Source organism: Ornithodoros turicata, chromosome 3, assembly GCF_037126465.1.
Source record: "Ornithodoros turicata isolate Travis chromosome 3, ASM3712646v1, whole genome shotgun sequence".
Classification (NCBI taxonomy): Eukaryota; Metazoa; Arthropoda; class Arachnida; order Ixodida; family Argasidae; genus Ornithodoros; species Ornithodoros turicata.
The window spans coordinates 16,335,379-16,356,874 of NC_088203.1; the positions used below are offsets into that span (position 1 = coordinate 16,335,379).

Consider the following 21,496-nt stretch of genomic DNA (forward strand, 5'->3'; position numbering starts at 1 on the left):
TCGCTTCCAAAACGGCACTCGAAATGGTAAAATGGCAAAGTTCGTCAACTTGGGGGCTCAATATCATTTGATACATAAATATTAGATAAGATGTCCTCAGCTAATTTTGTAATATGTATATGTGACAGTAAGATCACGGGGATTGAACCCCGTACCTTGTTCCCCAATTGCACCCTGAGAGGTCGCGTTTGACAAAATCGCTTCCAAAACGGCACTCGAAATGGTAAAATGGCAAAGTTCGTCAACTTGGGGGCTCAATATCATTTGATACATAAATATTAGATAAGATTTCCTCAGCTAATGTTGTAATATGTATATGTGACAGTAAGATCACGGGGATTGAACCCCGTACCTTGTTCCCCAATTGCACCCTGAGAGGTCGCGTTTGACAAAATCGCTTCCAAAACGGCACTCGAAATGGTAAAATGGCAAAGTTCGTCAACTTGGGGGCTCAATATCATTTGATACATAAATATTAGATAAGATTTCCTCAGCTAATGTTGTAATATGTATATGTGACAGTAAGATCACGGGGATTGAACCCCGTACCTTGTTCCCCAATTGCACCCTGAGAGGTCGCGTTTGACAAAATCGCTTCCAAAACGGCACTCGAAATGGCAAAGTGGCCAATTTCGTCAACATCGGGGCTCAATATCATTGGATATAAAAATAATATTAAAGTTGTCCTAAGCTGACTTTGCAATATGTATATGTGAAAGTAAGATCACGGGGTTAGAACCTCGTATCTTCCCCTGCTGCACTCTGAGAGGTCGCGTTTGACAAAATCACTTCCAAAACGGCCCTCGAAATGGCCAAATGGCGAATTTCATCAAGTTCGGGGCTTAATATCATTTGTGATAACGATGATAATAAGGATATCCTAAGCTGATTATGTATTTGAAAGTAAGATCACGGGGTTTGAACCTCGTATCTTGTTCTCCTGTTGCACCCTGAAAGGTCGCGTTTGACAAAATCACTTCCAAAACGGCACTCGAAATGGACAGTTTTATCAAGTTGTATAGTTTAATGTAAAAGCGATATACAATACAAAACGGTATTATTTGTATATACTCACTCAACATAATGTTGTCTGTTCTGTCAGCCCTTTCGAGTTATGGAAAAAATGACCGTTCGCCTTTCGAACTCGTTGAGACCAGCCGTACAGTCTCAGCGCATGCGTATTACGATAATAGTGGGACGTAGTCCGTCGAGCGCCTAGGAGGGGAACCCTGTCTGAGTCGCAATTTTGAAGGCCCTGGGTGCATCAGGATTAACGCTCACACATTGTGCCGTGGGTGCTATGTGGCCTGGAGGACGTACTGAACAAAAATAGGCGAACGACGTTTCCAGAATCTGACTGTCTTTGCCAAAAAATCGTAGTCTAAACATGGGCGCTCTGCAAAAATCGACGGAATCCGCATAGGCGCAATGCATTAAAATTAATTTGGCCAGGATGCACTAGGTTTATATTCTGCTAGCGCATTTCTTGTCTCCAAGGGTTCTTTACATGGTGTTCTTCTCTATTAGACGATGACACCTTCTACAGGGATTGCAACATTCTGTTTTGCTATTACTGGGCATAAACGCTGTCTCCCTGCCCTTCACGTCCTGTACGGTCGCTTCCCGCATAGCGCTGATCATAGTGGCGGAGTGCGCCGGCGGGGGGGGGGGGGGGGGGGGTGACCGCGAATTTTGGGATTGTTAATGAATTATATACAGTGTTCAAAGTTCCCACAGAAAGGTCTGTCTTTGGAGCCAGTTCTATACACGTTATCCGTCGGTCCTTGAGGATCAGGCGCTCCACAAGTTGGATGTTCTCACGAACTGAGCTTAACTGGGCTCTGAGGCGCACCGGCCGGGATCGTCTTGTACTGATGTACGGCCGTCTCGGAAGCGTTTGCACCACTCAAACGCTTTGCTGCGGCTAAGTGTGTCGTGGCGATACTGAGCCTGAAGTCTTCCAGTCTTCCTGAATGTGATTTCCAGATGACTTTACGCCTGTATTCACGAGAAACTTCATCACAATTCGCTGTTCACAATGTGCGTGCTCACCTCTTTGTCGGCCATCTTGTCCAGCACGTGGTGAACGCGGAGGCCTGTCGCGTGTGAAAATGACAAAAAAGAAGTAACGCGAGCCATTTGGACACTCAGGAGACCCTGTTTGACTTGAACACCCCTCGTACATACAATTGCCATCATGCCGCTTGCGTCGATCCCGTCGTATGAATGTGCGTATGAGTAAGAAAACATGAAACAGTGAGAGCGATTGGTTTGTCCCTTCATATGGCGCACCCCTGGAAGTCGCTGAGGAGGTGTTAGCTTAGCTCAATTGGTAAGAGCCCTGGACCGGTAATCCAGAAGATGTGGGTTCGAGTCCACCAGCTGGCTAACCTTTTCGGTGACTTCCTTCTTTCATACAAAATTGTATCTAACTGGAGTTATGGTGCCCCAGATAGGGGGTTTCAAATTGCGCATGGCGAGCACCCTGTAACTGTCGATCCTTCAACTTGGTTTTCGGCTTTACCAGTACGAAACAGGTACCTGTAACCGGTTTGCGACTGTGGTGCTTTTGATTCCACTTATTTGGTAAAGTAGGTGGTTGAAACTCGTGGGTCCCGAGTCATTCTGCCTCTGACTGCTGCCATGTAACGATGCAGGTTACTTCGTTGGACTTGCGACGGACACTGCAGATCCCTAAGACAACAATCCAGCTTCTGTCTCTCACACCTCACACCAGGGGGACATATATGACCTTAGATATTTACCATCCCCCTTCATTTGACTCCAATACAGCTTGCAACGTTTCACTTTCAGAAGACATGCATCAATACGTAAGTCCTTTGAAGTGTTCTTTTGGTCGGATTTTGACAACTAGGGCTCGGATCCCGGGATTTTGGCATAATGTCATGTTCCGAAATCCCGGGATTTCGCAAGGTCAAATCGATGAATTCCTGCTTTGTTGACAATGAATACTAGTCGTATAGAGACTGAACCGAAAAATATTATCTCACGTGAACTGCGCAGACCGTGGCGGACAACAGCCCTCAAGTAGCATTGAAACCCCTACGAGATCGGGAGGAGTCTTCTGGTCCATAAAGCTACACAAAGTACTGTGATTTTCTCTTCCTGCCTCCCTGTAGAAAAGAAAATAGCATGACAGCCCTTTCAGAAAACTAGCATACCACACTGGGCTCTGCTGCTCCACTCGAGAATACGGCAGTTACTGTGGACGAATGAAGGGAGAGAAATGCAAAGCGCACCATTCCATGTATTCTCACAAGACACGTACTTTTCCTCAGAATAGTCAAGCGGAAGACACGAAAAACGTACAAGGGCTCTTCTCGTGCACTGCTAACGGCGAGAAGTATTCTTGGGCGCAGCCAAGAGATATTCCGTAGCAGACAAGAGATGCACCAACGCAAAATCGACCAGCATCGGGACAGTAGACGGTGTTCGAAACAAACGCGCGGTGTAGTACACGGGAAGGTAAACCAATCTCGGTATTCATTGGAAGTGGCTGGCATCACATTGGCTCTCACATTGAAGCGGGATAAGAATAAAAATGAATATATTCCGTGTTCTAAATAAGCCTCGCTCAGAGACTCAGTTAACAATCACCAAGGACCACGTCTAGCGCTAGGAACAGGGTGTGCACATTGCCGGCCGCAGGATGTGGTGATGACGTGGTAACCCTGGAGCAATGTTACTAAGTACTCAAAACAGACATATTATTTTGGTATACAAATGACTGGCACAGCCATAAATTATGTAGATTAGGAAGGCATGTCACTTAAAATGTACACCAGGTGGCTCGACTCCAGGCACGGCCCCTCGATCGCTCCTCTGCTCCGTTGGTACGGCCTACCGATTTGGGGAGAACAATAGGAAAAGAGTAACGTGGAAATCTCGACATTTCCACGTGCGCCCAAGCGACTTGCGCATAGGGATATAAAATACAATTTAATAAATAAATAGTAATACATTTAATTACGTAACAACGAGAAATAGGAAAGGAAGGAAATACGTAGGAAGAATGAAAACAACTAACTAACTCTCCACTGTTCAGTTAGTTCCTTGCAAAGGTGCACACTAACAAATTTCACACCTCTTTAGGTGTTAAAAGGGCGTATTGCACAATTTACGCCACACACTTAACTGTCTAACACCCATTTGAGTGTAAAGGGGGTGTATCCTGCTGTTTACGCCCTTCTGTCTGCTTTTTACACCCCTTCGTGAGAAGGTCATCAGGCCCATAGGGTGTAAAAGGCGGGTCAGCTGCACACAGCATTTCTGTAATTTTAGCAGCGATGGGACTTACGCACCTTAGCTTCTGTTCGTTCTGTGCTGTGAGGATAGTCCATGCACTCCAGTGTTTTTAAATGTGGCACTGAACATCATGCACATTACTTAGAACTGCACATAATTAAATGATATGCTGCAAATGATGCCAGCCGACGTCTTACACAGGCCAACTACCAAGACCAGTAACTGTGGATATTTTATTTAGGGTCTCAGAGGTGAACATGGGCATGGCAGTAATGGACTGCACTTAATATGTACACAACCATGCAGGAAAAAAATTGATGAAATTCTTTCAATCTAATGCGGCCTTCGAATGACATCAGAATGGCAAAGCAAAAGCAGATTAAAAAGGGACAGTAGGGACCCCAGCGGGTATTTACGGTGGATTCCAGCTGAATAACGTTCTCCTCTCCGCGTACATACTGTATGTGCAAGGATACATCTGAAAATGAAATAGTTTTCGAGGAATTGAATTAAATCGAACACCCGAACCATATCCCGTTTCGGTTTCCTACTCACCGTGACGTCACGAACAGTAAGTGCAAAGCTACGGTAATTCGATGGAAGCGAAGTCTTAAGTTTCATTCCCATGCGCAGCATGAAACGCATCAAGGCAGGTACAAAAGTTAGAGCACGTTCCCGTGAATATATTCAGCAAAATCACCATTTGACAGAAAAATGACGTCACTACCGGTGTATGGTGCAGCCTACATTCAAGTCACGGTCTCAATCTTTAAAATGCTGTAATAAATTTTCAAAAGCAAATACAGAGGTACAGCTTTCTAAGGGGTGTAACAGACTTTACACCCAAATTGGTGTGAGTTATCAAACACCATTTTTACACTGGAAAAGGTGTAAATAAGTTTAGTGTGTGGAATTGCTTTTATTTGGTCTACTCAAACAGGCATATGTTTTCTTGATATTGTGGCCTTGTTTATTATGTCAGAACGTTTGAGCACTGTAGTGCACAGCAACGCAGTGCGGAGTACACTGCGATGACCACTGTGACCAGATATGTCAGGCATTCCTGACAAAGCTTTTGCTCCCATTTGCATATCAAAATTCGGGGACTGGTATTTTATCCACGTGCGTGTTCGATCCAGGATTTTTTGAACGTGGAATGGTTTTAAATGAGACTAGTCTCATTCTGCATCACGCTTTTGTCCGAAATTCCCTAATTAAGTGCTTTATTAATGAATTTAGCAATACGTGGCCATCATTGGCACACGTCTAGGGTAATTGATGAGAATCCTTAGTGCGGTCTGCAATAGCTTTTAGAGACAGAGAGCCTGTCCGGCTTGGTGAAGCATCAGCGAGGAACTGAGCTCATGCTTTATTGCTCGAGCGGACAGCATCAGCTGTCCTCGTCTTCGCCACAGTAGCCCCCCCCCCCCCCCCCCACGAAAGTGACTTCGTCACTCCAAGAGACTCTTTTGGGGGTCTTGCGGCGGATGCTGGGACGGCCGGCGGTGCTGGTGGTCGGGACCACTGGGGTGTCTTCGGCGTCGACGAAAGCCGGTTTCAGGCGGTCGATGGAGACCGTTTCGGGGCGGCCGTGGCAGTGTATGACGAAATATTTCGGGTGCCGCTCCAGGACGGGAAAGGGGCCGGAATAGGGAGGTTGCAGTGATTTCCTCAAAGCATCGGTCCGGAGGAAAACGTGAGTGGCGGAGGTGAGTTGCCGGACTGGTGTGCTCGCGTAGGAGTGAGTGTGATGTGGGAGAAGTGCTCACGCAGGTGCTCTACGTAGTCCGAGGGGTTAATGGCCGTTGGCGAAGTGGGCTCGAAGAACTGTGCTGGAAGGGCAAGGCTGGTGCCGTACACCAGGTCGGCAGCGGTGCAGCCTAAATCCTCTTTCCACGAGGCCCGAAGTCCCAGGAGGACTAATGGAAGACAGTCGTGCCATTTGGATGAATTGCCATAGGCCATGATGGCCGCCTTCAGGTGACGGTGGAAGCGCTCGACTATACCGTTGGCACATGGGTGATATGCAGTCGTGCGACAACGGTTGGAACCGAGGAGCTGTGTCAGTGATGTGAATAGTCGAGATTCGAATTGCTTGCCTCTATCGGTGGTGATCTGAGAAGGGACACCGAACCTTGCGACCCAGGTGGAAACAAAAGTGCAGGCGACCGTGGCGGCGGTGGCGTCTGGCATGGGTACAGCCTCAGGCCATCTGGTGTATCGGTCGATGCAAGTTAGCAGATATCGGTGATTGTTCGAGGGCTGCAGGGGGCCGACAATGTCGATGTGAATCTGCGTGAACCGGGCGCTCGGCAAGGGAAACTGGGAGAGCGGAGAAATGGTGTGGCGGTGGACTTTTGCACGTTGACAGGAGAGGCAAGATCGGGTCCAGTTACGGATGTCAGTATTCATGGAAGGCCAGAAGTAACGAGCCGTAATCAAACGCTGAGTTGCCCTGACTCCTGGATGAGCGAGTTGATGAAGCGCGGCGAAGAGGGGTCGCCGGAAGGCCTTCGGAACGAAGGGTCGCTCCGAGCCTGTGGATGTGTCACAGTAAACAGGTGTGTCTATTCCCGGAAAACAGATCTCACGAATGGCCCGGAAGGAATGGCTGGATAGTAGGTGTTGCAGCTCGGAATCAGATTGTTGATGATGAGCAACGTCGGCGAGGTTAATGTTCGGTCGGTGTTCCAAAGCCGATGTGCGGCTTAACGTGTCAGCTGGAACATTGTCGCTGCCTTTTACGTGCTTGATCTCGGCATTGAATTCCGCTAGGTACGCGAGATGCCGTACTTCCCTGGAGGAACGCCGAGAGCTACCTGGACGGTAGGCGAAAACCATGGGTTTGTGATCTGTGAAGATGGTGAATGACCTGTCCTCGAGGTAGTATCGAAAATGCCTGACAGCCGTGAAGGCAGCGAGGAGCTCACGTCCAAACGTGCTGTAGCGCTCTTCTGTGGGGGAGAACTTTTTCGAGAAGAACGCGACAGGTTGCCACTGGCCCTCAACGCGTTGCTGCAAGACTGCGCCGATGGCGTGGTTAGAGGCGTCCACCATTATAGACGTAGGTGCGTCCATGACTGGCTGGATCAAGGTCGTTGCCGACGCCAGTGCTTGTCTGGCTTCCTGAAAGGCTTGTAAGGTATCGGAGGACCAGAAAGCGTCGTGCCTCCCGACGTGGTCTGCCTCAGGAGCGCCTCAAGCGGTCGTAGTATTACCGCGCAGCGTGGAATAAAACGCCTATAAAAATTGATCATTCCCAAGAAACGGCGTAGCTGGGTGATGGACGACGGCAGAGGAAAGTTCTGGATTTTCTCGACTTTGTTGGTAAGAGGGTAAATTCCTCGAGCGTCTACTCTGTGTCCTAAGAACTCCAGGGCCGGAACTCCGAACTCGCATTTGTCGGCATTGATCAGCAGCCCATGGTCGGCCAGGCGTCCAAATAAAGTTCGTAAATGCTGAAGGTGTTCTTCGGGTGAAGCAGTGGCCACTAGCAAGTCGTCGAGGTAGGCGAATACGAAAGGTAGCCCGCGAGTGATATTGTCAATGAACCGCTGAAAAGATTGGGCAGCATTCCGGAGGCCGAACGGCATTCGAAGGACGAAAGGGGTGACTATTGCGGTTTTGGGAATGTCTTCCTCGGCCATTGGTATCTGGTGGTAGGCTTTCATTAAATCTATCTTCGAAAACATCGTTGCACCGGAAAGACCCGTGGTGAAATCAGATGTTGGGCAAGGGGCAGCGGTCGGGAACAGTAGCCAAATTTAGCGCGCGATAGTCACTACAGGGCCGCCAGTCACCTGTCTTTTTGGGAACCATGTGAAGGGGCGAAGACCAGCTACTAGATGATGGACGAATGATGCCGACAGCGAGCATGTGGTCGAACTCTTGTCGCGCAATAGCAAGTTTTTCGGAGCGTAGGCGACGTGCTTTTGCGAATACTGGTTGGCCACTTGTTACGATGTGGTTGGCGACAGGGTGCTTGACGGGCTTCGTCCAGTCACACGGGGCCGTCAAGGATAGAAACTGTCGTAAAAGATCGGCAAAAACATTGTTCTGCGGAAGAGTGATCGCGAGGCCGACAGATGTAGCGCGCGTGCTTACGCCGTTGACCGTGACGCCAGTAAGGTGGTCCACGAAGCTTAACCGTCCATAGCTTGTCTATTGGTAGACCAAACAATTTTTCACAAGGGGCTTGGTATGTGGTGCCTTACAATGTGGTGTTCCAGAATCCAGCTCATCCCAATGCTTCGTTGAGGGGGAAGGCCCTCATTACCAGGATCTAGGTCTCTCGGGTCTTTCGCGTGGTCTTCCGCCGGAAACGCCTGCATTACCGCCACTCTGGTAGAAGTTATCTTCTGAAGCTTCAGGTTGGCTGTGGTAAGCATAGCTTGTGTTCGCTTGAGGAGGTCGGTCGCCTGTCCCTCTGTGGGTAGAGTCCGTCGTTCTCTGGCGTCCGTCCCGTGCACCCGTTCACCTTCGTGTACCGTTCGTCGCAGGCCGTACGTTGCGACGGCAGGGGAAGGACTGTTTCCAAAGACGTGTACTCGCATTCGGTACTCGATGACGTCTTTGTTGGGGTCGTTGTCGCGATACCAGAGAAAACGCCAGATAGTCCCTATTTTCCTCCTTGACAAAGAAACTGTAAAACAACTGATGATGGCAATACGTACCTTCCTGAATCGGAGCAGGCAATTCTCACAAGGCTATTGGTTAAGTCCGGGCTGGTCAGTAGAACGTCGTTCAGGGAAGCGCCTTTGTACTTCGCGCTGGAGTCACACACGACTCGTATTTGTCCCGATTTGCGTGGGTGGTACACTACGAACGATGGGAGATACCAACACTCTTCATATTCCTTCATCTCTGGAGCCATTTCTGCATGACCATTTTTCAACATTATTTCCATTGAGCTCAAGAAATGCTCTTTCATTTCGGAGTTCTTGTTCAGCGCCCGTCTGAGTGTAGCGAATCTCCAGGCAGCTTGCTCCTTGTCGTTGGGCAGCCGACATCTGGGCGACCGAAAGGGGGTAGAGGTGCTATCCAGCTGTTGGCACCGTCCCTGCTGAACTCTTTGTCCATCAGCTGTACGAACTCGATATCCTCCTGCGACGGAGCCAGTTTTTCGTCATCTCTTGTTGTCCGAAACACCTCATCTGTAGGTACTGCGGAATCTGCGACGCCGCGGGAGGGACCGTCATTAAGGATAGGCTTCTCCTTCACGAGTAGGTGGCTGTTGGGCGTCCGTTTTCGAAGACGTTTGTGAGATAGGTGTAGACGCTCTCTGGCCGGTGTACCCGATTGATGCAGACGTTGCCTACAACGACCCAATCGAGGTCCAACTTCTGGGCATAGGGGACGTCGAGGGTGCCATTTCGTTGCTGGCGAACTGTATGCACACGGAGGACGTCCCTCCCCTATAGAAGCAGAATCTGGGCGTCTCCCTTACAAAAATGTTTAATGATTTTTTGTTGAAAAGGCCATCAGAATTTCCGATGAATCTTGTGACGAATTTCTGATGAAAATTGGCCGGTCTTTTGTGATTCATACTTGATGAGTGAGTTTCTCATTGGTTTATGATGCTTTACTGCTAAGTTTTCAATGCTTTCCTAATTAGTATATGAAAGGTTTGTGATTAGTCTACGTGCATTTCTGTTGTGTGGCGATATTGCCTACACACTGTCATCCCAGGGATATCCTAAGAGCATCATGCATGGACGGGGGTGATATCCCCAGGAGGGTGGATCTGATTCTCAAATCAGCCTCAACATGTCATTTTGGCATGGCATTTGGCAACGTCCCCTTGGTATCCTCAGAGCGTCCTCAGATGCTACGTAAGGACAGTGCCAGAGCACTGGATGAACCATTCTTTTTATTTTATTTTTTATGTGTTGACACATTGAACCGATATCCGAACCGAATGTTTTTTTATTGCACAGAAAACAGTTGCATACTGATCTCATACATATTGGTTAACTGTCGCAATAAAGTCGGGCTGCTCGTTTCTAGCACATTCCATAGCAGACAATAAGCGCAGCGGTTTAAAAAGGAAGCAGAGTGAAATATAAAAGACATAGAAAAACCCACTCCGAAAGGTACTAGAATTCCCCTCCGAAGCGAAAACAAATACTATTTGTTGATTGTTACGCGACCGACAGTACCGCTCGCCTGCAATACAAAACGAAAGGTGTGCTGTCCATCTTTCGATTACACAAAGAAAAAATACTCAAAGCGAGGAGTTGATTGAAGTATTAGCTCTGCATCACTGCAAAGTCTCAGTCGCAGTCGTAGTCTTGCTCCTTTTGTTTTGAGACATTCAGGTAGGATCGTGATTGTTCCCTTTTCTTTCTTTTTCGTTTTCTTTCTTCTCATTATATAACTTTGTTTTCGTCGCTGTTGAGGTGTATTTTTGACGTTTCGCTCACCACACTGTTTTGCTCACCACAGACATTTTATGGCCTCAGCTGCTTTATTATAAATTTGATATTTTAACCACAAACAGCAGCGATCGTGGTTAAAATGTCAAATTGTCAAAATGTCAAGGCAGATGTGGGTCAGACTTCGCGGATTCAAGCTCGAGAAGCAGGTCCCCAAGTTCTCTGAGCTTCTGGTTGTCGGTGTCGGGATTTCTTGATCCTCTTGAGAAGAGCGTTCTCTTCTGGACTGCCGTAGCATTCTTCCAGTCTTTCCCATACTAAACGAAGACCAGTAGCACGATCGTTGACATGCACGGACCTAAACCTCTTCACTTATTCCATTGACTGGAAACCAAGCCACTTTGACAGTAAATCAAGCTCTTCGGCAGCCGATATGTCCAGATTCGCAATGGCGTTGAGAAACGTTGCCTTCCAAGCGCTGTAGTTCTCAGGGCGATCGTGGAACCTCGCAAGCCCAGAATGTACGAGTTCTCTTCGAAAGTACTTGGTCAAGTCGGTCATCGCAAACGAACTGTCGTGGGCCTGTTGGCGAGCATGTGCAACGTCATCCACGGTAACAGCGTTATCGTTGGCTCGTTTAATTCTTCTTGGCAGTGCGGCCGGGGTGGCATTCTCGACGGTTGTCGGCAAGGAGCACTGACGTTGTAATGGGGCGAAGCGGACAGCTGTTCCGTTGCGTATTCCTTTGTTCGCTGTGCGTTGTCTTCAATCAGTGAACGTAGGCCTTCGCATTTATCGTCCTGCTCTGATGTTGCTGCTTCCCGAATTCTCGCCTGGGCCTCTGCTGCAGCAGCCTCCCTTTCTTGTTGCAAGCCGGCTTCGATTTTTGCCCTTTCGACCTCCAGAGCGGCCTCCTTGACGGCGTATGCTGTGCGAGCGTGGACAGCTTCAGCGTCGGCGCGGCCGTTCGCGGCGATCACGCTCACAGATAATTCTCAACAAATGAATGACTGCCGACAAGAGGCTTCCAGGAGCTGAAAATCCAGATCATGTCACCTCGTGTTAGAAGCGTAGGGAATTTCGGGAATTTCGACATACACTCTAAGAAAAAAAAGGTAGAATTTCCTACCCAAAGTTGCAGCAGGACAGTACTTCTAACATTTTGTGCCAATCCACACGCGACTTCTCCCCCGCGGGTATAAGCGGCGTCGTCCCTTTCGCTTGCTCCTCTCTCACGTTTGCTCAAAGAGAAAATGGTAGAATTTCCTACCCAAGCTGGTAGAACGACAGAGTTTACTCTGCAGTTATACCCAAAAGGTAAAACTGGTTGGAGTAGAAATGTGGTTGCAATGCAGCTCTACCGAAATGAGTAGAAAATCATACCTTTTTTTCTTAGAGTGAAGTAATTGACCATGCCGTCCATGATGTTGAAGCAAGCGCAAACGAAGGAAAGGTACCAGTAGCGTCAGTAACGAGTTACAGATCTTACGGTTATACGTTATCATAAGTAAGTAGGTTGTTACTTCATTACCGAAAAAGTAACTTGTTACTGGGTAACCTGTTACGTACAACTGTCTCTGCTCTTGCAAGAACACGCATGGTCGTTCTACGATCCTGTGCGCTCGTATAACAGATCAACGGTATTGCAGACCAGATGTGTATCGGCAGCAGTAATTGGTTTGTCGTTTCAGTTCTGCATCTACGGAGAGTACCACGATGATTATCTTAAAACAACCGGTCGCGACATTTGTGACCACGTGAGGCTGTCGCGAGGTGTGGCGTATAACAAGAAGTGGTACGAAGGGTACGACGATGTGAAACTTATGAAACTGAAGGTAAGGGTGTTCGCATGCTAGCCGGTAAACATTAACTAAACTGGGCATTGTTTCAGATGTGCAAAGCCTACCGCGAATACGGCTATCAGGGTGGCTGGGTGATGTTCGACATCTACAGGGATGATGTGAAGAAAATTTGCTTTGAACCGAACGGTACCTATGGATTTACAAGTGCGGTAAAGAAGTACATGTATGAACGACGGTCAAGCTGTGAAAGTGTGGACAGTGCGTGCAAAAGAGAAGAGCCCTACCACATTTGAACTGTACCTTTGGGCCACCAAGCGACACTGCATCCTGGATAGCATAGCTGATTGCAGTAGTCAATCCTAAATTCCTTCCATTTGCTGGTCATACAGATATGTGACGTAGCGTATCCGAAATGTGCGTAGTTTTTAAGGTCAACTGTAAGGTCAATTTGTCGCGCACTTCATACAGTAGTATCAGCGGAAAGCAAAACCACTGTTTCTAGCATGTACATTGTGTAGCGTTACGTACATAAGGATCCTCTATTATGTAGAAACCCCACAGAAAACATACAAATACACGAACACAATCTAAGTGGACAGTAAGTATCTGATTGTGTAAGTATCTCACCTCGATTGTGAAACGTTGTTGTGTGTCGTAGTAGTCGTGTGTGGATGAGATTCCTGTTGGAAACGACGGATTCACCTCCATGGATTGATGCTCTGCGGTGCTATGTTAGAGGTGGTTTCGTAAGAATTTGTTGTTCTACGCGCACGCAGTCATACGTCAGATTGGGTTATCTAGCGTGAGTAAAAGCACATTGCATATCCACGTTTGGCACGAGTGTTTTAGCGTTTGTAATGGGGTGCGTCACTATATCCTATATCCTGTTATCATTAAACATATCCCCCCCCCCTAGAAATCCAGATCCAAAATCACAAATTGCACCATTACTGAAGGCGTGCCAGCTTAGCGTATGTTCCATGTTCATTGATGGAAAGTAATTGGCCTGCAACATACAGACAAATACACTACAAGCCACAACACAGTCACTGAAAATGTGTGTTTTTTTTTTTTTTCGATATCTGCCGTGTGATCGCATACAGACTGCGCCGCAGGTTTCTTCCCTCAGTTTTCTGGACGCACATTGGGAGCTAAAAGTGACATATGGGTATACTTGCCCGTATAATCCGCCGGAGCGGCCGGCAGAATCCGTTCTTATTGGCGATACGTTTCATGATTCGTTCCCTCCGTGCATGCTGATATGCCGCTCGTATCCCACCCCGCACACGCAAGCACAACGGAGCATAACGCAGCTTCTCTGTTCATGGTACCCAATGCTTCTCTTGGTTTATTTATTTGAACTCTGCCCATGTACGCATGGATGGGACGAAAGACGCCTAAAGGCAGAAAAATATTCGGGGTACCCTCGACCTCGAGGAACATCATACGGTTTAAGGGGTTCGTCTCGCAACGGTAAAGAAGCACGCGTAGTTCCGGCTGGCACATGAAAGGAGACGCCAGAAAGATGATTAGCACAATCAATGTTGCCGTGTTGCACAGACCTTACCCTGCACCCTACGAAGCGCACTGATATAATTGCAACAAACATGACGAAAGTATACCTATAATACAAAAGTAAACTGCACGATATCTGCGATATATTCAACGAGATCCACATCACTCAGGCCAATTCGAATTTGATACGAACAATTGTGAATGTAACAATTTAGAGTGTAATCACGTACAAAACGAAATATAAACGCAGCGCAGTGACCTACATGCCCACGAAAACGTAACGCGCTAACGTCCGGAGCCGCGCGCCGGAGCTAAGCGGAGCGAGCAGCCGGAGCTAAGAGCGTTCTATGTGGCGAAGTTCTGTTTTAACAGTATCACTGTCAGCCACAGGTACTACGACTGTTCTGGTTCTGAGGGGCGGCAGCGGGTGTTCCATTCGTACTTGCAAGGTGAACAGCGCTGTCCGTGAAGGCAAAGATACGTTGATTCAGCCATATATCATCCTGCATATTCATATACGTGGACCTTTGGGATATTATAAAATAAATCAATAACGGCAGTGATTTTATTTTACATCCTATCCTGTTGCGTCCTCCCTAAACGAAAGACTGCACTATGACTTCCAGTCCTAATGGTGCTCAAAATCTATATGCAACAGTGAGAATCTGATTGCACAAGAACACACTGTATAAGGAGTATCGGCGCCAAGGTGATCCTGTCATGCTAGTGCAGTTTTCCAGAATCCACTGTATATAGAAGGGCCCCACTTAACAAGGCTATACGCCTCGATATCATGGCTTCATGGCTTTACTACATAGCACGCATCTAGCAAACCATCAGCAAATGACATCGTTCTCGCCCCTGATTTGTTGAAAATGCAAGGCGTACGCCCCCCGCTCAAGAGTGATAGAGGTAGAGGTCTTCAGCGTGCTATGTGGTGAAGCTTTGTTTTAAGAGTACAGGGTGTAGTAGTGCAGGGTGTTCTGCTCATTTTGACTGACACACGCACTGTGTGCAGTGATTAGGCAAGTTCTATTTTTCAGGATTAATTCTATTGAGCAACTACGCTGCTCTCCGTCAATATTTAACAAACAAAACAAAGCCTTCCTTATGAGAGTATCGATGTGTACACAATTACTATTAGTGTGCAGAATTATGATGCGGCCAAATGAAATATAGAAATTTTCACCTACACTCTTAAAAATGAACTTCACCACATAGCACGCTCCTAGCCAACCACCATCCCGAATGACAACGTTCACGCCCCTGATTTGTTGAAAACGAGAAGAGGAGCCTATTTTGTGCCGTGCATAATGGCACAAAATAGGCTCCTCCTCCCGTTTTCAACAAATCTAGGGCGAGAACGTTGTCATTCGGGGTGATGGTTGGCTAGGAGCGTGCTATGTGGTGAAGTTCATTTTTAAGAGTGTAGCCACTTGTTTATTTCCCTGTGCGAAAGTGAAAATAGTACAGATCAGCATTTGTGCCATTTCGAAAAAGAAAACAAAACGAAGAAAAATAAAGATCAGCGACCAGCGCAGTCTCATTTCAAGAACAGTCATAAGCGTTCCATACATGGAGTCTGTCAGTTTCTTGATCTGTTGACGATTTTTTGTGCAGCAGCAACCACATCCTCCCAGACACAGTTGAGATAGGTGGACTGCTTACTTCCACCGTAAATCTCCCGTTTAAGAAGGATCCACATGTTCTCGATAGGGTTTACGTCAGGTGAGGGAGGGGCCATACCATTATTTTTTCATCTTTGATGCCTTTACTGGCTTGCAACACACTGGAGTACTTCGATGGATGCGATGGAGCATTGTCCTGCATAAATATAATGGTCCTCTTGAAAGATGCAGACCTTCTCCTGTACCACTGCTGGAAGACTCTTGCTCTTGAAAGACCGCTTGCTCCTCTGAAAAGCAGCAGTAGGCTTGTGAGTTCATTTTGATTCCATTTGAACCCGAAAATGTCCAACTAGATCATATTTGATAATACCAGCCCATACCAGTAGCTTACCTTGTTGGCGTTTGAGCCGAAGTGGCTCTCTGTGCCCGTTACTCATCCAGTCATGGGCCATCAATCTGGGCCGTCAGGGTATTTCAAGCACAGTCTTGACATTTCAACTTATGTGTCCTGTTCATAAGTGGTCGAGTTTGTCTTCCTTACGTTGGCCATGTCTCTTAACACTGAACACCTCGTACCCCAGGCAGGTTGCAGTTATAGAATATGACGACGCTGGAGGATAATGGGTTTCTGGTAGCCTCACGTTTGGTTCTGGTCGAATGTTTGGCAGTCAATTGGCGTCTACTTTTTTTTCTTCTTCTGTGTTTCTTCTGTCTTCTGTGTGTGTGAGTGTTTCTTCTGAAACTGTTGACTATTGGGAACAAAACGTTTGATGGTTCTGGGATCGCGCCCCAATATTTTGGTAATATTTAGCTAGAGCGCTGCATCCCTTTGAAATACTCTTTAAAATGTTTAAACAACTAATTAAACATCTTTTTTGTTCCATTTTTCACGAGCAAAAGAGGCTGCCTAATAGTTAAACACACCTTGACACCATGATCTTAGGCCACGCCCTCTCTCACACACGCCCCATTGCACGAATACACATCACCTGACATGCCGAAGTCCAGTAAGCATTCAAGTTTATATAACTTGGAAAATATGCATAAAAATTGCGATATGGTCAAAATTCTCACTTGCCTAATAATTGTGCACACTGTATATAAAACTTCTATTTCACCATCAAAACACATGCTGCAGACATATTTTCCAACCTTTATATTATTATTAAAGCACAACTACTACCTAAAGTGACACAAAGCATATTAACGTTACCGTTACTCCATACGACAATATACCACACTGATTTCACGCAAAGCACTCCCAAGAAAACTACACGTAGTTCATGTACAATCTCTAGCCTTCAATATTTCGGGGCTTCAGAACAGCACATAGTACACACAAACAGCCATACGCTCCCGCCACATGTCGGTGCCAAGGAAGACAACGCCCCGGTGTCTATATATGTAGCATCCATGAAAAAGGATGACAATGAGTATTTACATGCGGTGAAAGAAGTCTGCAACAGGTCCTGCACTCTACGAAAAAAAGGTAGATGAATTTCCTACCCAAGCTAGTAGAACGTGTGGGGGGCACCACAATCATGGCTGCTAAGATGTCCCGGAAAAGGCCTTTACCTGTCATATGGGTTTGTTTGAGTTTGTACGGATGCCTCTCCCGCCAGTTTCCAACGGCTAATGGATACTGTATTGGGAGATGCGAAGTATAACATCGCAATGGCATACATGGATGATGTCGTAGTGTTTTCCAGAAATTTTCGAGAACACTTGGAACACCTGTCAATCGTCCTTGCAAGGATGAAGTGGGCGGGGCTAACCATCAACCCCCGCAAGGTGCAGCTAGCATAGCCTAGGATCAACCTTCTCGGCTTCGTGGTGGACGGACGACAACCGATGACAAGCTAAAGGCGATCATGGAGTATCCGGTTCCCGGCTGTGCTGAGTTAGCGCAGCCTCTTAACCGGTCGTCGTCCTACGATACACGCTGGCAGTGGGGAGAACAGGAACGAACTTTCCTTTCGAGCTTTCTCACGCAATCGCTAATACGGCCAGACTATATTTGCCCGACCTGAACGTACCGTTTGTTGTGCAAACAGATGCTAGCGATTATGGTGTTGGCGCAGTTCAGTGCATGACGCTATTCTCTGTCCAGTGGATTTTGCAAGTCGCACGCTGAATCCGGCAGAACGGAATTATTCCGTCACGGAAAAGGAGTGCTTGGCGATCATCTTCGCTCTCAGGAAGTTTGATCTCCACCTGGATGGCACCACTTTCACCGTCCAGACTGACCACCAGACACTTTCTTGGCTGCAGCGGCTCCACAACCCATCTGGACGTCTCGCCAGATGGACCCTGACGCTACAATGGTACGTCTTCAACATGGAGTACAAGCGGGGCTCGACGAACGTGGTAGCAGACCCGCTTTCCCGTGCACCTCTAATGGAGGGCGGAGAGGAAGGCACCGAGGCGCCTTCACAACTCTTGGCAGCAGCACAAGTGGCACGGGACGAGAGTATCTTTGTCGTGTGTCACGGTCGCGAGCAGATAGCCAACGCCAACGCGGAGGTACACATAACGTTCTGCTTTACCCTCTTCAAAATGAACTTCACTACAGAGCACGCTCCTAGCCAACAATCATCCCGAATGACAACGGTCTCGTGTCTGATTTGTTGAAAACGGGAGGCGTAACTCATTCTGTAGCCGTGCATAATAGATACAATAGGCTCCGCCTCTCGTTATCAACAAATTATGGGCGAGAACGCTGTCATCTGGGAAGATAGTTGGCTAAGAGCGTGCTATATGCTGAAGATACGCACCTATCAAATTTATCTATACAAAAGGTGTCACGGACAACACGTTGAAATCGCCGTTTGGAGCCGACACAGTCGGCGGGCTCGCTTAGTACAGTTCATAGCTCCTTGCAGACTTCCAGAAACAAACAAATGCTATCGTCCCTTGCTGATTTGTTCTTATCATCATCGTTATTTCTGTAATTCCAGATGACATGGTCCTCACACTATTTATAGTAGTAGTTACGGTATTTAAATACTGTATTTATATTTTGTATTTATGAAGAGTATACCCCTTTCAACAAAGTATTTTGTATTTATATTTAAATACTCAAAAATGTATTTATGCCCATGCCTGGTTTGTGGTTACTGATCATTTCACAAAGTGGGTTGAGCTGTTCCCTCTCAGGACGCTGACATCCCAGAGAGCATGAGAGCCCCGCTCAGCTGATCATTGACAGCGCAACCTACTTTGCAAGTAACCTAACATGCTGACCGAACGTGTTAATCGGAACCTGAAATTGCTGTACAGAATGCTCAGTAGAGAATGCTCTACACCTCCGGGATGGAAGTACCCGGCCTCCTTATCGAAGGTTTGCTGAGGACCTCCGGAGTCAACTGGACGTTGCAGCTCGGGCGGCTACGGGAGAATCTGGACGTCGCAAGGTTCGACCAGGCTCGCCAGTACAACCGAGGACGACGGAATCTCACCTAGAGCGTTGGTGACCTTGACCTTCGACGGACTTACCCGTTAAGTGATGCAGCACGCGGCTTTGCAGCTTCGCTCGCAGGTAGATGGGATGGTCCCTTCGAGGTAAGTTCGTGCTCCTCCGGCCTCACTTACAGGCTTCGTCGCTGTGACACAGGCAAAGAAACTGGGCCAGTACAAATCTGTGACCTGAAGACCCCGAGGGCGAAGAAGCAGGCATTCAGCTTCCTCCTCAAGACCTGAACCAGGATGCCGCTTCCGGACCTTTCAGTCGTTACAGTTTGCGTCCCCGCAGACAGCGCACGTAGCGGCCACTATCCCAGTCACCAAATTCCTAGAGCTCTTATATAGTTGGTCTTTCGTAGTGCGATTTCTGTTACGCAGACTTCAGCTATAATCTTCTGGGGGAGAGCCTTTTCAGGTTCCCTCGGTTTGAAATTACTTTCTCACCGTATTCCTTTTTTTTTCTCCTTTCCCACAGGAGACGCCACCCCGCAAGAGGGCCCAGGGGCCAGATCGCCTTCATCGTGCCCTGAACGGAGCCCCCAGTGCCCTGCACCAATGTCCACCCTCGTCAAGCAGATCTTTGGCGCGTCCATCGACGGAGCAGACACCAGTAGCCACTTGACTGTTGGCGCTGATGGCCGTCCAGTCTCTTGGGCATCCATGACACAATGGTCAGCTCAGCCACAAACTCTGCGTACAGACGACCCGCGAAGAGCCGTCGCCCCGTTTCGACGACTCCTACTGTCGGACCACCCGAATGACCCCGCTACCCTACTCTGAGGCGAGGCACATCTTGTGCCCACAATGCAGGGTTCCAGAAATCCACAGGACGACGCATCGACGAGGCCAACTCCATAAGTCAAAGACTGAGGCCACCTGTGTTCCTGGTGACCTGTCTGCTGCTTACGTGCAGATTTGCTCCGTGAGGACCCCCCGCAGGCAGACCGTCCCGCCGACGGCGTGCTTATCGACATGGACGATGTGTGACTGGTAGAACTGTCGTCGCTAGACTTGGAGGGGAGTGAAGTGTGGGGGCATCACAAACGTGGCTGCTCGAATGTTCCTGCTGATAAGAGGGGGGGGGGTCACACAAGAGAGGGTAAAAACACACGGCACAGGGGGATTCCTTGGGTTGGCGAGGATTCAGGCTGTTCTGCACTGTAAGTCATGTAATAAACTTTGCTTTGTTGTTGCTAGCACTTTTCTCTTGCTGTGTCTTCCTTGGCGACGGAACGGACCAGCTGACGCCCCGAAGTTGTGGAAACACGGGTTTCCACAAACGACAGTACCCCTACCATTTCGGGCCAGTCCACGCGCACATTCACCTCTGGGGGCATAAGCGGCGGCACGCGTTTCTCTTGCTACTCTCTCTTACGTTTGAGAAAAATCTGCTCTACTCTGGCGCACTGCAAAGGCGTATGAAATGCGATAGCATTACTAGCATGGCAGTAGATGGACTACTCCATTTTGGAGTTTTACTATATCGGCAACACACTATGTAGACGACGATGAAGGATGCTATCACCAGCCGTGTTTATATGAATACGATACAAGCGTATCGAATCGAGTCGAAACCGGAGAGGAGACGATACGACACCGTTTACATGGATGCGCATCGAGCCCAGACGGGAGGTGGCGCCAGGCCGTGTCATATCTGAACATTACAGGCGTACTTCCGCCACTACTGCCTTTTCCGGTATCCCGCTACCTTCGCACCGCACGTCAAAACGTCGGAAACGTAGCATCTACGCCCCGTTCTTAAGCTGTTTCTGTCAGTGTAGACCAACCTACATATCCAAAACTAAGCGTGGCTGGGAACTCCCTAATATCATTTTGTGATCCCGACTGGGAGTGGCAGACGACGCAACTAGCCCGCAGCCGAACGCCGCTTCCCATAATCATCTCTTCCTCCCTCGATGCGCATCGTCTGTTTGATGCGCATCGTCTGGCCATGAACCTGAACGTGTCACCGTACACGATCACTCGGACGATTCCTCGTGGTCTGGGTGACCTTCAATATAGCAGGATATGTAATCCATGTAGCGCACAGAAACATGCACATCTCGCGAACACAGTCTATCGTGATGCCGTTGCGTGTGGTCCGCACATTCACATCACCAGCGATGTTCAAATTGAACGTCTCTATAAACTGTAAATCTCATGCCGCTCGACTACCACTTATTCAGGAGTGACAAAATTCCAAAAATGTCGCCTCTGAATTAGAGGGTTTCTGCGCGGCTTTGAACCGCGTTCTCTGTGCTCGCCTTCAGGCGGTTCACAGAGGTTTGTATTTCCCCTCACGTTCTTTCACACTCTCTCCCATGCTATGTACCATCTTTCCCTCACTTCACCCATCTACCACGGAAGGTTGCCCCGAACGGTTGACAGAAATGTGCACAATACAAACCAGATTCACTTTAGTTTCCAGTGTCACGTTATCTCTGCATGG

The 21,496-nt window shown here is 48.0% G+C and overlaps 1 protein-coding gene and 1 long non-coding RNA gene across 2 annotated transcripts in view; both read left to right on the forward strand.

Annotated features, from left to right (window-relative positions):
- The window catches only part of LOC135389957 (mucin-2-like), a 74,864-nt gene extending 61,594 nt beyond the window's left edge, over window positions 1-13,270 (forward strand). Inside the window, exons 7-10 of the mRNA XM_064619995.1 lie at window positions 2,658-2,831; window positions 12,037-12,093; window positions 12,332-12,475; window positions 12,532-13,270. Coding sequence (XP_064476065.1) covers window positions 2,658-2,831; window positions 12,037-12,093; window positions 12,332-12,475; window positions 12,532-12,735 — 579 coding nt within the window. The 3' untranslated portion in view covers window positions 12,736-13,270. The remainder of the gene's footprint in view (window positions 1-2,657; window positions 2,832-12,036; window positions 12,094-12,331; window positions 12,476-12,531) is intronic.
- Window positions 13,271-15,342: 2,072 nt separating this feature from the next.
- LOC135389958 (uncharacterized) lies at window positions 15,343-20,243 on the forward strand. Its single transcript, XR_010421632.1, has 2 exons — window positions 15,343-18,108; window positions 18,865-20,243. It is a non-coding gene; the product is annotated as an uncharacterized LOC135389958 (long non-coding RNA).
- The last annotated feature ends 1,253 nt before the right edge of the window (window positions 20,244-21,496 follow it).